Source organism: Cnephaeus nilssonii (genome assembly GCF_951640355.1).
Source record: "Cnephaeus nilssonii genome assembly, chromosome: 8".
In the NCBI taxonomy this organism is placed as follows: Eukaryota; Metazoa; Chordata; class Mammalia; order Chiroptera; family Vespertilionidae; genus Cnephaeus; species Cnephaeus nilssonii.
Window position 1 is genome coordinate 38682561 of NC_137079.1, and position 12727 is coordinate 38695287.

The 12727-nt window shown below is 36.0% G+C and overlaps 1 protein-coding gene across 3 annotated transcripts in view; it reads left to right on the top strand.

Moving 5' to 3' along the window:
* The window catches only part of NALCN (sodium leak channel, non-selective), a gene marked incomplete at both ends in the record, with an annotated part of 271462 nt that overhangs the window by 139409 nt on the left and 119326 nt on the right, over nt 1–12727 (top strand). For all 3 annotated transcript variants that reach the window (XM_079779627.1, XM_079779625.1, XM_079779626.1), the window contains one exon: nt 5256–5393. In XM_079779627.1, coding sequence (XP_079635753.1) covers nt 5256–5393 — 138 coding nt within the window. The remainder of the gene's footprint in view (nt 1–5255; nt 5394–12727) is intronic.

Below are 12727 nucleotides of genomic sequence, written 5' to 3' on the forward strand. Positions count from 1 at the left end.
TCACCCTTGGAGTGCTCCCACATACCCAAGGAATATGATATTCAACAAGCTTATGATTTTCAAAACCTTCCTTCTCCATTTGGTGAGCATCATTGCAATCGCTTTATTCAATGCATTTTCTTTACCATGTAACTTTAGTTCATTCAGAGATTTTGCTGCCTTGGAATATCAATACACTTACAACTGCCTTTGTAATGACTCCCCCATAGCTCTTTAATCAGCTGCATAGCCAACCTCTCTTCATTATTCACTTCCAGATACTACTGCTAACCATGTGATTTTTTCATTGCAGCTTCCATTTGAAATTCATTAGAGATGTTTTGGGTTGATTTAGTTCTTCCTTGGTGGGGCAGAGTTGCTTGTTCCAGATTACCTCATGCAACTGACCCATTCTCAGGTTAACTGCTTGTCCCTGATTCATTTAGCTGCAGCCAGGCACTTGCACTATGAACAGGGCCTGACCTGGCTGGTGATGTTTAATATGTGATCATGTAATTAGAAACAAGAAAGAAAAAGCATGTGTAAACAAAGCTATTTACTCCCGTTTATATCTATAGGTTTGGACTTGAGGGGTAAAGTAGTAAAATAGGGTGAAATGAGAGAAGAGGAAGGTGATGGGATGAGCAGAAGTGCTGAGACCTTATTATACAGTGTGATGGCAAGCCGTTCTGTCAGAGTTTGATGAAATAGAAATAATGATTTATGTACAAAATGTGGGAGTGGTCAAGCGAAGTAGGGAGTGATGTTGTGACTAAATCTTCACATCATAGCAGAAGTCTATGTCTAAAGTGGGTAAATCCAGAAGTACTGAATAGGTTATATAAATAGCACCACCAGAAGTGAAAAGACAAATGGTTAAGAACGGTGGCCTCTGGGAAGTGGGGCTGAAATACTTAGGCATGCAGTGTTGTTTATTATTCATTGTTTTTTATCCATTAAGAAACCCATCATCAGGTTTCTTTACTATGTAATATTTTAATCATGTAGTATCATGTTGATTATGATTTTTGAATAGCAAAACAAGAAATGAGCAGAAACTATATAATAAGAAGTCTGTTCAATTTCATGAATGGAGACAATCAACGGGAAGATATGTCTTTCTCCAAGATTGGAGGATGAGAACAATAGCAATTTTTCCTCAGATTAATGAGATCTCAATGAATAAAACAAGAAGTTGTTTTGGGAAAATTAACATAAAAATAAATGACTTCTGAGAGTAAATATTTATGGGGAAGGGCTAGTAGCTTGACAAGTTATCAAATGTATAATTTTAGGCAATTTGGGGATGAAATAGACTGATGGAAAAGAATAGAAAATCCATAAATATAGCTGAAAGCATAGGAATATTTAATATATGACAAAGAGGATATTTCACATTAATGAAAAAAACAGATTTTTCAATTAAATTGTGCTGAATCAACTGATCACCTGTTGAAAAGAAAAATAAGATTAATTGCTGTCTCATTTATTATCCAAAATAAATTCTAGATTTAAACTGATTTAAACAATGATTTCTGGTTCAACATGTTAAACATAATAAAATGAGGAAACTGTAAAACTGTTGCATAAAAATATGGGAACATTTATATCGAATCTTGCAGTGTCAGAAGTCTTTTTAAGCAAAATAAAACATCTTAAATAAAAGGAATGATAAATTAGACCACATAGAAATTTAAAATTTATGTTTGCAAAAATACTATGAGTGATAGGGGAAAAATCCATTAAACCTATATGACAGGTACAAGGTTCATCTTCTCAATTTATAAAGAGCTAGTAGAAACCAATAAGGATTTGGGGGACTGAGTCAACAGGAAGGAAACTAGCATAACAAAAGGAAAAGTAGTTCAAAGAACGACTTTCTCTAGGCCTTTGTTCATCACCTTCTTTTCCACCATTGAAATCCTAATCATCTTCATCATGAAAGCCAATTGCCATCATTTTTCCAAACCTGTTCTTGACTTACCTGAGAGGAATATGTTGGTCCTTCTAACTTGCTTTTTGGCAGCTTTATTATATTTCTCCTACAGACCATATCTGTCACTTTTTCTTTTCTGTTAAATTTCTTAAGAGAACAAACCATGTCTTCCTCATCTCAATCCCCAACACATGAAACCTTCAGTAACCACTAATTACCCTGCTTGAATAAATACACTAAGTGGGTTCTTTAAGGAACAAGATCCTGCAAATAATATGCCAATAAGTGCATTTGATTCAAAACTTCAAACGAACTACCATTTGGATTTAAATTTCTGAATAAAATATCAGCAAAACTGATAAGGAACCCTTCCTGCAGGACACAAATTAATTCTCAGCCTATAATAAAAGTATTTCATCATACCCCCTTTCATTGGTTTATTCATGTAAGCAGCTATAAACACACAAATAACATTGTACAGAAAACTTTGCTCTCAAATATAATTCACAGCATCTCATCATATGAACTTTCAGGTGGCTGAGCTATGCAGAAATGAGATTATTTTCTTCTGAGACTCTGAAAAGAGTAGAGGATAACCCCAATGTTCTTGCCCATATTGCTTATCTCACAGCAACAGGTTACAGTCCCACAGCTCCACATTCCTGAACATTTACTGAATGCATAATAGCTGAGTGTTCATGAAAGCTAATGCAGTAGATGAAAACAAATTAAATTGGTTTGTGCCCAAGGCAGCTGAAAGGATCACCTGAATTTTTTATCTGGATACCAAAAATAAATCTATTGGGCTTAATCATAAACATTTTGGTTACTTTGGAGAAAGAAATTTATGTCCAATAAAATCCCTTTTGTATTGGTAAATATTTTGACTCTCTATTGCAATTGAGTCTTTAGGATGAACACACACTTTCACGCTAGTGTCATCTCCATTGAAGAAAATACAGCAATCTGATATTTTATGTAAATCATCTTTGGAACTTACGTTCCTTGCCTTTGAAAGTAATAAATATTCAACAGGAAAAAATAATTGGCCCCCATGATAAGCCCTGGCAACTTATGAGGTTAAATGATGTGTTAAACATTCTCTGAAGCATTTTTATAATGAGTTAAAGCTAACATTCGCTTAGGCAGCTGCAAGGAAAATATTTTGTTACTTGGTGATCCTGAATTCAAGTACCGATAGCAACGTATTTCATACTTTTATGAACAGAAGACTTTGCAGGATAATCGGACTGTAGAAAAATTAACTCGAGAAGTTGTACACATGGATATAGGGAGTGTAAAAATGTTTCTCGTACATCAAGATTCATTTAATAATGTCTCCTTTGTTCAAATGGGTTTGTTATATATTGGGCATTGAACACCTTACTTCTAAAAAAGTTAATTATCTGTGGGTTAAATGAGACTATGCTGAGAGAGCTTATTGTGTGAGTCTGATTGGGAAGTAGTAGATTCAAGATCTCAGTGAACACAGGAATCAACACTTAGAAAAGTACTTACTATGGAGTCAGAACACCTGAGTAATATTTCTTTTAGTGCCACAAATTAATAGAGTGGCTTTGGGCTAATCACTTATCATCCTTAAGCCTAATTTTCCTTACCTTCAAAAAGAGTCAGTTAGATTAACTTTAAGGTCCTTTTAGGTTCTAGGTAACGGAGGAGCTTATATCTTGGGATCAGTTTATCTATGTATTATACTGGACTTTATTTCTTGGATTCTCAATACCTGAGGATTCAACTTAAGTCTTCGTTGTATTTTGACCTATAAATACATTTTCAAAGAGTCACTAGATTCCAATTGTCAACTTTCCCAGACATCATCATAAATTCTCATCAATAAGCATTTATTGCCCTGCCTGGTTTGAATCCGTGGTTAGAGCATCCACCCTCAGACCAAAGGGTCTCAGATTTGATTCCCAGTCAAGGGCACATACCTCAGTTGCAGGTTTAATACCCATTCTGGGTGTGAGCAGGAGGCAACTAATAAATGTTTCTCTTTCACATTGATGTCTCTCTCTCTCTCTCTCTCTCTCTCTCTCTCTCTCTCTCTCTCTCCCTCTCTCTCCCTCTCTTCTCTCCCTTCTGCTCTCTCTAAAAAATCAATGGAAAAAATATCCTCAGGTGAGGATTAAGAGAAAAAAATAAATAAAGCATTTAGTGGGCACTAATGGGTACAGAATACATGAATTAGAGATGTATATGTAATCATATAATTAATAAGAAGCATATGTAAGATTGGAATTAACCAAAGATCTTTCCAGAGAGTAGGAGTCCTATAGCTTGGCTGGCTTTTGTTGGAATGCTGTGTATATTTTAGTCTTGGCTTTATCCATGGTCTTCACGTGGCTTTGAAAAAGAAACAAAATAATTATGAAAAATGTATTTGTCTTTATTAAGTGCTCGGCATGGCTACCAGTATATTATTTAGAAATATTTCTTTTTTAAAGAGTCCTATATTTTTTGTTATATTTTTTCTTATTTTTTTAAAATTTATCTTTGTTGAGGGTATTACAGATGTGCACGTTGGGTTTTGTTTTGTTTTTGTATTTTTCCCATTGACCCCCTCCTCTCTGCACTTACCTCTTCCAAGCCTTTGCCAAGAGTCTTAGGCTTTTAATATGACAAATAATTTAATAGATGGGTACTATAGAAGTAAAATAAGTTATTCTCATAGGCCTTTAGACAGTTAAATGTAATTCATTATAAAAGCAAGTTGTGGCACTGGCCAGCGTGGCTTCGGGTTGCAAGTTCCATCCCCACCCCAGTGCCAGGGCAGGAGGCAACCAATTGATGTGTCTTTTTCACATCAATGTTTCTCTTTCTCTCTCTCTCTCCCCCACCCTGCCACCTCCCTTCCACTCTCTCTAAAAGTCAATGGAAAAAATGCCCACAGGTGAGTATTCACAAATACAAAAAATAAAACAAAACAAAAAAACAAGTTGTGCTTAGCAGCAAAAATAAAAATACAGTAATCTGTTGGAAATGTTAAAATGTTCACTTAGAGGAGAAAAAAAGGAAGGTAATAATAAGCTACATTCCTCAATTTTTTTCTAATTTTTCTCAACAGTATTTACCACCAACAAGGCTAATTTTAATTAAGGACACTTATTTTAGTTTGCTGCACTGAATAGTTAGATATTAGGCTTTTAGGATCTTTAGTTCTCAGCCCTTTCCCATCTGTTTGATTAAGGCTGTTCTTCCCCTGAGCACTCAGATAAATATCACTAATATTGAGATCAAAGTCCTCAAACACCATAAACTAATTTAAATTGCATGCAAGCCTTAAGCTGGTGTTTAATGCCTCCATTCTTTTCCTCTGTAGGCATTTATGTCCATGTTCCAGATCCTTACCCAGGAAGGATGGGTAGACGTAATGGACCAAACTCTAAATGCGGTGGGACACATGTGGGCACCTGTGGTTGCCATCTATTTCATTCTCTATCATCTTTTTGCCACTCTGGTGAGTTTAGCACTTTTTAAAATTATGTCTTAGAATTCATAATGGGATAAGCATTAACAGGTTTTTTGGCCTACATTCAATTTCAGAATGAGAGCCAGAGAACCAATGTAGAATAGTCTGGTTGGATGAGGTCCCTTCCTTTCTAAATTTCCAGGAATCAATGAACTCCTTCAGGAACTAGATTTCAGATTTAATTAGGAATTTGTCTCTATCAGGTACAAGTGTTTGCATGAGGGAAAACAAGACAAAATAAAATAGAAATCTCACATTTGCATACTGATTTAAACATTTCTAATCATTCACATCCTAGATGATCTAAGGATCAAACCAGAACTATGTAATTAATATTATTTTTAACCTTGTATAGATACTTTCTTCAATTTCACTCCATCTTCTTCACAGCTGTAATTAAACTGAAGATAGCAGCTGGAGACCTCAGGATCCAGTCAGTTAATTAGAAATCAGCTCAGTGTTTTTTGCTATGTGGGACTGAAAGAAACAGATGGGGAGGGGGGGGGAATAAAACACATAGCTGAAAATATTTTTAAAGCACAATAAAAGCTAATACTAAATCCAAGAAAAAAAATTGACTTCTGTCACAGAGAGTTTTCCCCTCGATGTATTTTTATTAAAAAACAAAGAAAAGTTATGAAATGTGGCCTATGACATACTAAGGGATGTAATTCTCAGGTTTTCCTAATATGAAATGTACATCTCTATATAATAAATTGATGCAAACTTAAGCTCTATACTTATGTTAAAAGTTCCAAGTTAAGAATTCAGAATGGTATCCTTTATTAGGAATACATGAAATAAAAACAACTGCTATTACTTATTGAGAGGCAAAATGTTTCACAATTTTATTCCTAATATTTGGTACAACCAAGTTAGGTAATATTCCTATTTTACAGATGATGAAACCGAGGTTCAGAGGAGTTAAGTAATTGTCCCAATGTCACATAGAGTATAAATGTTAGAGTTAGAACATTCCCAGGTCTGCCTGGTCTCAAAGCCTATGGTCTTGAAACTTCCTTAGATTATGAAACTTACTATTGTCAATGAAAATATCGGCATCAAATCAAAACTCTGACCAAGAGTCAATAAAATAAAGCAAATTACATATGAGCTCTAAGGTCCCTTCCAATTCTAAATATCTACGAATCAAACAAGTGCTTAAGTAACTAGATGTTTTATTACAAGTTGCATTTGCTATAGGCAAAGGCTTTTAAAACTAAGGCATGTTTATCAAAAAGTATATGGGGATGCATTGTTATGTGGTGTAAAATCTTGGGTTCAAACAGTAAAATCACAAAGAAATAGTTTGGGCATTTTTTTTATATGGGGTAACTTTTAAAATATTCACAAAAGGAAAGAACATTGAGTAGTGGGAATGGAGGTCTGGCTTCCAGAGCCAACTCGGACTGTGCTGGTGTTCCCAGGACACTTGGCCCTGAGGTCTTTGTATGCTCCTTTCCGGGACCTTTCAGAATGTGTCTGTCATCATTTATTCATTCATCATTAATTCACTCACTCATGAATTCAACTAATGTTTATTAGGTACCTATTATGTGTTTACGTTCCTTTCAAACTATGGAAGACCTTGGAGAATGTTAATCATGGGTTAAATGCAGGACAGATATGATTGAAATAATAAATTATGGGAATAATCTATGTAATTGTTTTTCTGTTAAAACAATATAATTGTTACCTGGCTGGCATGGCTCAATGGTTGAGCGTTGACCTATGAACCAGGAGGTCATGGTTAGATTCTCCGGTTGCAGGCTTGATCCCCAGTGGGGGGTGTGCAGGAGGCAACTAATCAATGATTTTCTCTCATAATTGATGTTTCTATCTTTCTCCCTTTTCCTTCCTCTCTGACATCAATAAAAGTATATTTTAAAAAATAATATAATTGTTTGCTAACCTCACTGCAGATCTTTTAACATAGAGATATAGTTTTGTTCCTTAAGACTGAGACTCACACATTATGAAAGCAGAAAGAAAAACTGTCTAGTTTTTCAAGTGAACTTCTACAGGGATTGCTAATATAATAAAATGTTATGTTAAATCTGTACACAGACTACTTGGGTAGTCTACATTTTCCTTACTGGGCCAAAACATGGCAATGACTGTGGAACCCTGGAGCACTTCTGAGGATTCCTGAGATTCATCTGAGCCTTTAGGAACCCATCGAACATAGCTTGAAAACCCATATCTCATTTCATCCCTTCATTCTACTGATTTAAGTATCTGCTCAAAACACTTTTTATAATTTCATTGTTGTTTCCTAAAGGTAGTTTTTAGTTAAAACTGAAAATTGAAATTGTTCATTCTTTTATTCATAATTTCTTCAAATCTGTAAAGCAATTGAGAATTGAAAAGTCAATGAGGGTGGTCTAGTAAGTGTGGCTGAGTATAAGAGTATGGAGTTAGAGTTCAAAATCTAGATTCAGGTTCTAGCTCTGCTGGTCACTAGATGTGTGACTTGGAGGAACCAGACAACCCCCTGGTCTCTATGCCATGCTGTATCTGAAAGTGAAGATAATAATGTCCCACACCTAGTGCCCAAGTTTGCCACCTCCATGTGAGTTGCACTTGTATTTTGAAGGAGATTTTAGCCATGAAATAGTGGATGATCATAGCTGCCACCAACACTGAGTGCCTTTCAGTCTAAGTAAGATGGTGTGTGCATTTAAAGCTGTATATTAATAAATGCTAACATGTTATTATGTTACTTCAGATGTTTTTGATATATAGATGTAAATAAAGTATTATCATTAAGTTTAAAATATCATTTATGATTCTTCCTGTACCAAGTTTCTCTCTTCCCCCTTCTCCTTTCCCCACACAATGATCATTGTCTCCAAGACAGTGAATATAATGAATTTGGTATGAATTCATCTTCCAGTTTTAAGTCATATTTCACTAAATTTAACATATTATCAACTATAAGAAAACTCCACGGACCACTGGTGGTCTGTGAGGTCCGAAAGGTTGGCGACCGCTGCATACCATTCATTTTTAACATTAATATTAAGTTTTTAGTTTGAGAAGTGCTACTGTAGTGTGCTGATGACTATCCTAGTGGAGACCCCTAATGCCCCAGTTCTCTACTGTGATGACCACACACCATTCTGAGGCCAACTTATATATGACCAGGTGTTTCCCTCCTTACAAGTCATTAGTAGCAGCAACTTTCAAAATAAGTGGTATCAAACTCTGCATTTGTTGTCAGTTAAATTTCTCACTTATTATTGTTTTTTTGAAATCTTTTTATCTTAGTATACATAAAGCTCATTTGGTATATATTGTCATGAATATATGAACTATGACTGAATATACCATGTTTGTTTATCAGTTCCCTTTGCCGTGCATATTTAGGTTGTTTTATGATGTTGCCACTAATACATTTGTACATTGTGTCCCCTTGTATGAGAGCTTCTCTAGGATATATGCTAGAAAGTGGACTCTGAGATCCTGAATACTGCCCCAATGTAGCACAGGTCTTCAAGCCATACCAAATCTGGTCAACAGGCTTTATATGTAGCCTGAGGACTAAGACTGGTTTGTGCATTATTAAATGATTATGTGAGTACCTATATAATATCATAAATGTTGCCTGTTGGCCCTCAAGGCCTAAAACCTTTACTCTCTCTACCTTTCATTTGAGGACTCCTGCTCTATAAGCAAGCTGCACTAACTTGCCCTCCCAAGAGCAATGGTTGAGAATCCCTGTGTGCTTACATTCTCACTTATGGTTGATATTGTTAGGCTTTTTAAGTTTTGACAGTCTTGTGAGTTGAATGGTGGTATTACTTTTCCTTAACTTGCATATTTGCATTTTCATAATTATTAATAAGGGAACACTTCTTCATATATTGATTGGCCATCTTCTTTGTGACTCACCCAATCATATGCTTTACATATTTTTCCAAAATCTAGTTTGTCTTTTTTTAAATGCATGTGTTAGAGTAGTATATATATTATGGATATTAATCCCTTGACTACTATATAAATGTCCTTCCTTGGGCAGTGCTCTGTTATTCCAATTTGTGATATCTTTTTGTTATTGCCATAATTAGCTAGCTAATACCAAAGGAGAAAGGAGCAAAGGGGAGGCTAGACATTGTAAGTAGGGTCATTGGGGCAGCTTCGCAAGGAAGCTGCAACTTCCTGCTCCCCAGAGAACCACTAGTCCATTCCCTGCAGATCACCAGGGGAAGGAACCAAACAAAGTGGGAAATGGACACATGTGCAGTGAAGCTGGGGTGCCGTAGGAAACATGCTTACCTGGTGTCAGTCTAATCTGGAAAAAAGACATTTGGCTAGAGGGTGGAGCATGGCAAGCACATGAAATCTTGGAAGGTTAAAATCCCCAGACAAAGAATTATTTCTCTCTTGCTTGCCCCCTGCTCCCTAACACTCTCTTGCTCTGTGGCCCACAGTCACCCATGGGCCTCCGTAACAATATGACCTTAAGCAACCGCATGGCTCATGGCCATGGAGACCCCACACACAATGGACCGCAGCTGGGACCTAAGATGGACTGGACTGTGCTTTAATATGGAGCAGAAGCTCTGGGCAGTGGCTTTAATCCTAGCCCTGCTGAATACAAGATTGGACTTTTTTCCATGGCAGGACAGAGGGAAATGGGGCCTTGGAAGGGAACCCCCTTAATATTACATCATCAATAAAGCTTTCCATAATACCTCATCTTCCCTGGGGGCCTCAGGAAATTCTTTTCCCAAAGGCACCCCAATAATTCCACTTCCACTGGCAAGAGGTGGGGACACAGAGGACACCCCACCGATAACATTAGGGCATATTTTGATGCAGTCAAACTATCAGTATTTTATTTATTGTCAATAGTTATTTTGGACTCATGCATAAGATATTATTTCCCACCCTGAGGTAATAAAAAGATTCTCCTCTTGCTTCTTATTGTTTTAAATTTTTGCCTTTTGACTTTAGGTTTTTAGTGCATTTCAAATTCTGTTTATATGTGGTATAAGTTAGGTGAAATACACTGCTTAAGTATAACTCAAATTGACTTTTCTCAAGCACATTTATGTTAAAATTTTAAAGCTTTGAAATTCTTAGGTGATTTCTCTGACTATGAACCTAATGCAAAAAGGTCAGTTATTCAGATATTTAAATGTATAAGTGATTTTTTAAAATGAGAAATAATTAATTCAGTTAAAGAGAACACTCTATAACCAAACTAAAACTGAGAACGTTACTTCTATACGATCCCAAAAGTCTAGGGACTGAAGTCACTTCCCTGGAGATTTTGTTTAAAGTATGATCAGCAATTGTTTTTTGTTTCTTGTTTATCCTCAGACTGGCCATCCCTGTAATGGGCTCTATTAAGTTGGCTCAATTTGATTTCGTACAGTTTTATTAAATCTCTACCATGTGTAAGTACTAACCTATATCCTAACCAAAGTGTGACGAGCTTAATCCCTGTCCTCTTTGGGCCTACAACTAGCACATAAATAGGACTAGTAAGCACAAACAAACCAACAGATAAAACCTGTGATTCAAGGCCTAGTGATACAAGTGATAATGCCATGAGTACATGCCATTGTTACTTGCTATGTGATCAATGTCCACATAATAAACACCTGCTTCCCAGTCATTCTGGCTCTATATGATCCGAAATGGTGTTTAAAATGTTGACAGTAAAGAAGGCAGACATTGTTTGTGGACCAACATGTAAATATGTGCATGGAGATTTCCTTTAGCAAAATACTGCAGAACATTACAACCCAAATGAAAAAACGCCTACATAAATATACAAGCTCTGATTGTTTTTTAGTCACACTGGCCAGTGGTACCACACAACTGGTGAGTTTCTGATTTAGTCTTCCCAGGGACTGGCATGTACCAAGCAGCAAAAAAAGAAAAAAATAATAATGTTTCGCTGTTTGTTCTGGCATAAAAAACAACAACAACAGGCTATTCAGTAGCTCCCTGGGGGTGCCAGTTTTTCAGTGCACAATGAAAATCAAGCTTAAGTGTTTAGCAAATGCATATTCATAACCATTACCTATTATACTTTTAAAATTTCTCTCTCATCTGCCTGGTAGTATCCCATATTTCTGTCCTGACTGCAGTTTGCCGAACGCTTGTGAAATGCATCTTTTTCTTCACTTTTGCCAATGATTTGGGGATTAAGGACTGTGAAAAGACTCTATTTTTTATTCACAGTGGTCTCCCCTTTATTATTGTTTCAAAGGGAAGCCCTGTGATGTGAATACTGAGAGAGAAAATGTAATTAAGCGTCCATTGTGCATAGTCATTTTGTTACCTTTGAAGTGCTTAAATTAACATAGCAATCTCTTGATTTTGCTTCTGCAGTGGCAGCTTTCTGAGAATAGTCATATTTTTCTGACAAAAATGGGCATCCCAAGGTGTAAATTAAGTAACTTGATTTTATAGAATTCATTTAAAAGTGCATCTGTATCTAACATTTCCCATTTTACATTGCTCTGATTACATTTGACTTTTTGTTGACCTATATAAAAAATGAGATTGTTTCCAACTACAGCCGGCAAGATGGCTTAGGAGAGTGTGATTATAAATGGTAAGAAGGAAAAGAAAAACCCAAGATTGTGGGTATTGACTAGATACCAGCTATGCTTCTATTGCATATTAAAAACTATTTTTTAAATAGAAATTATGATTAGAGTGTATAGTAGAGAAAGGAATAAGATGAAAGGTGGTATTTCAGCCAAAGGGCTATCGTTAAGCTATCTAAAAAGGAAAAGAAAGTAATAAAAGTAAACTTTACCAGAAAAGACGTGAAAAGGGAAAGGTACATAAGGCTGGGGCGCAACTGTATGCAGGGTTGGGGAGAATGCAAAATAGGATATGCAGCTACAGAGACAGAAATCTTCAACCAAGTGAACCCATTCTAAAATGGTAAAAAAATGAACCACAACTTTCAGGAGTCTGAATCATGATTACCCAAAAGTGAATCTGAGGTAAAGTATATTGGACAGAATGGTCATGTCCGAATACACTTGGAGGAAATAATGATACTATCAATACAATTTCTGTAGTTTATTGAATTTTGCTAAAATGTACTGTGGATAAATGCAAGAAAACAAGTTTGTCTATGGTTAAATGTATAAAACTTGAAACATGGTGAATACCTAGTGAACGCTTAGCTCAGGTTAGTGTGGCTTTTTCAGAAGTGTGTAAGGCATGAGAGGAGTAGTTAGAAAAAGAAAAGAGGACACGACACATAAGGACTTATTGTAGCTGAACACCTATTAAGACTCTGGGGCAGAAGCCATATTGAACCTGGGAAAGCATGCTTTGAAATGTAA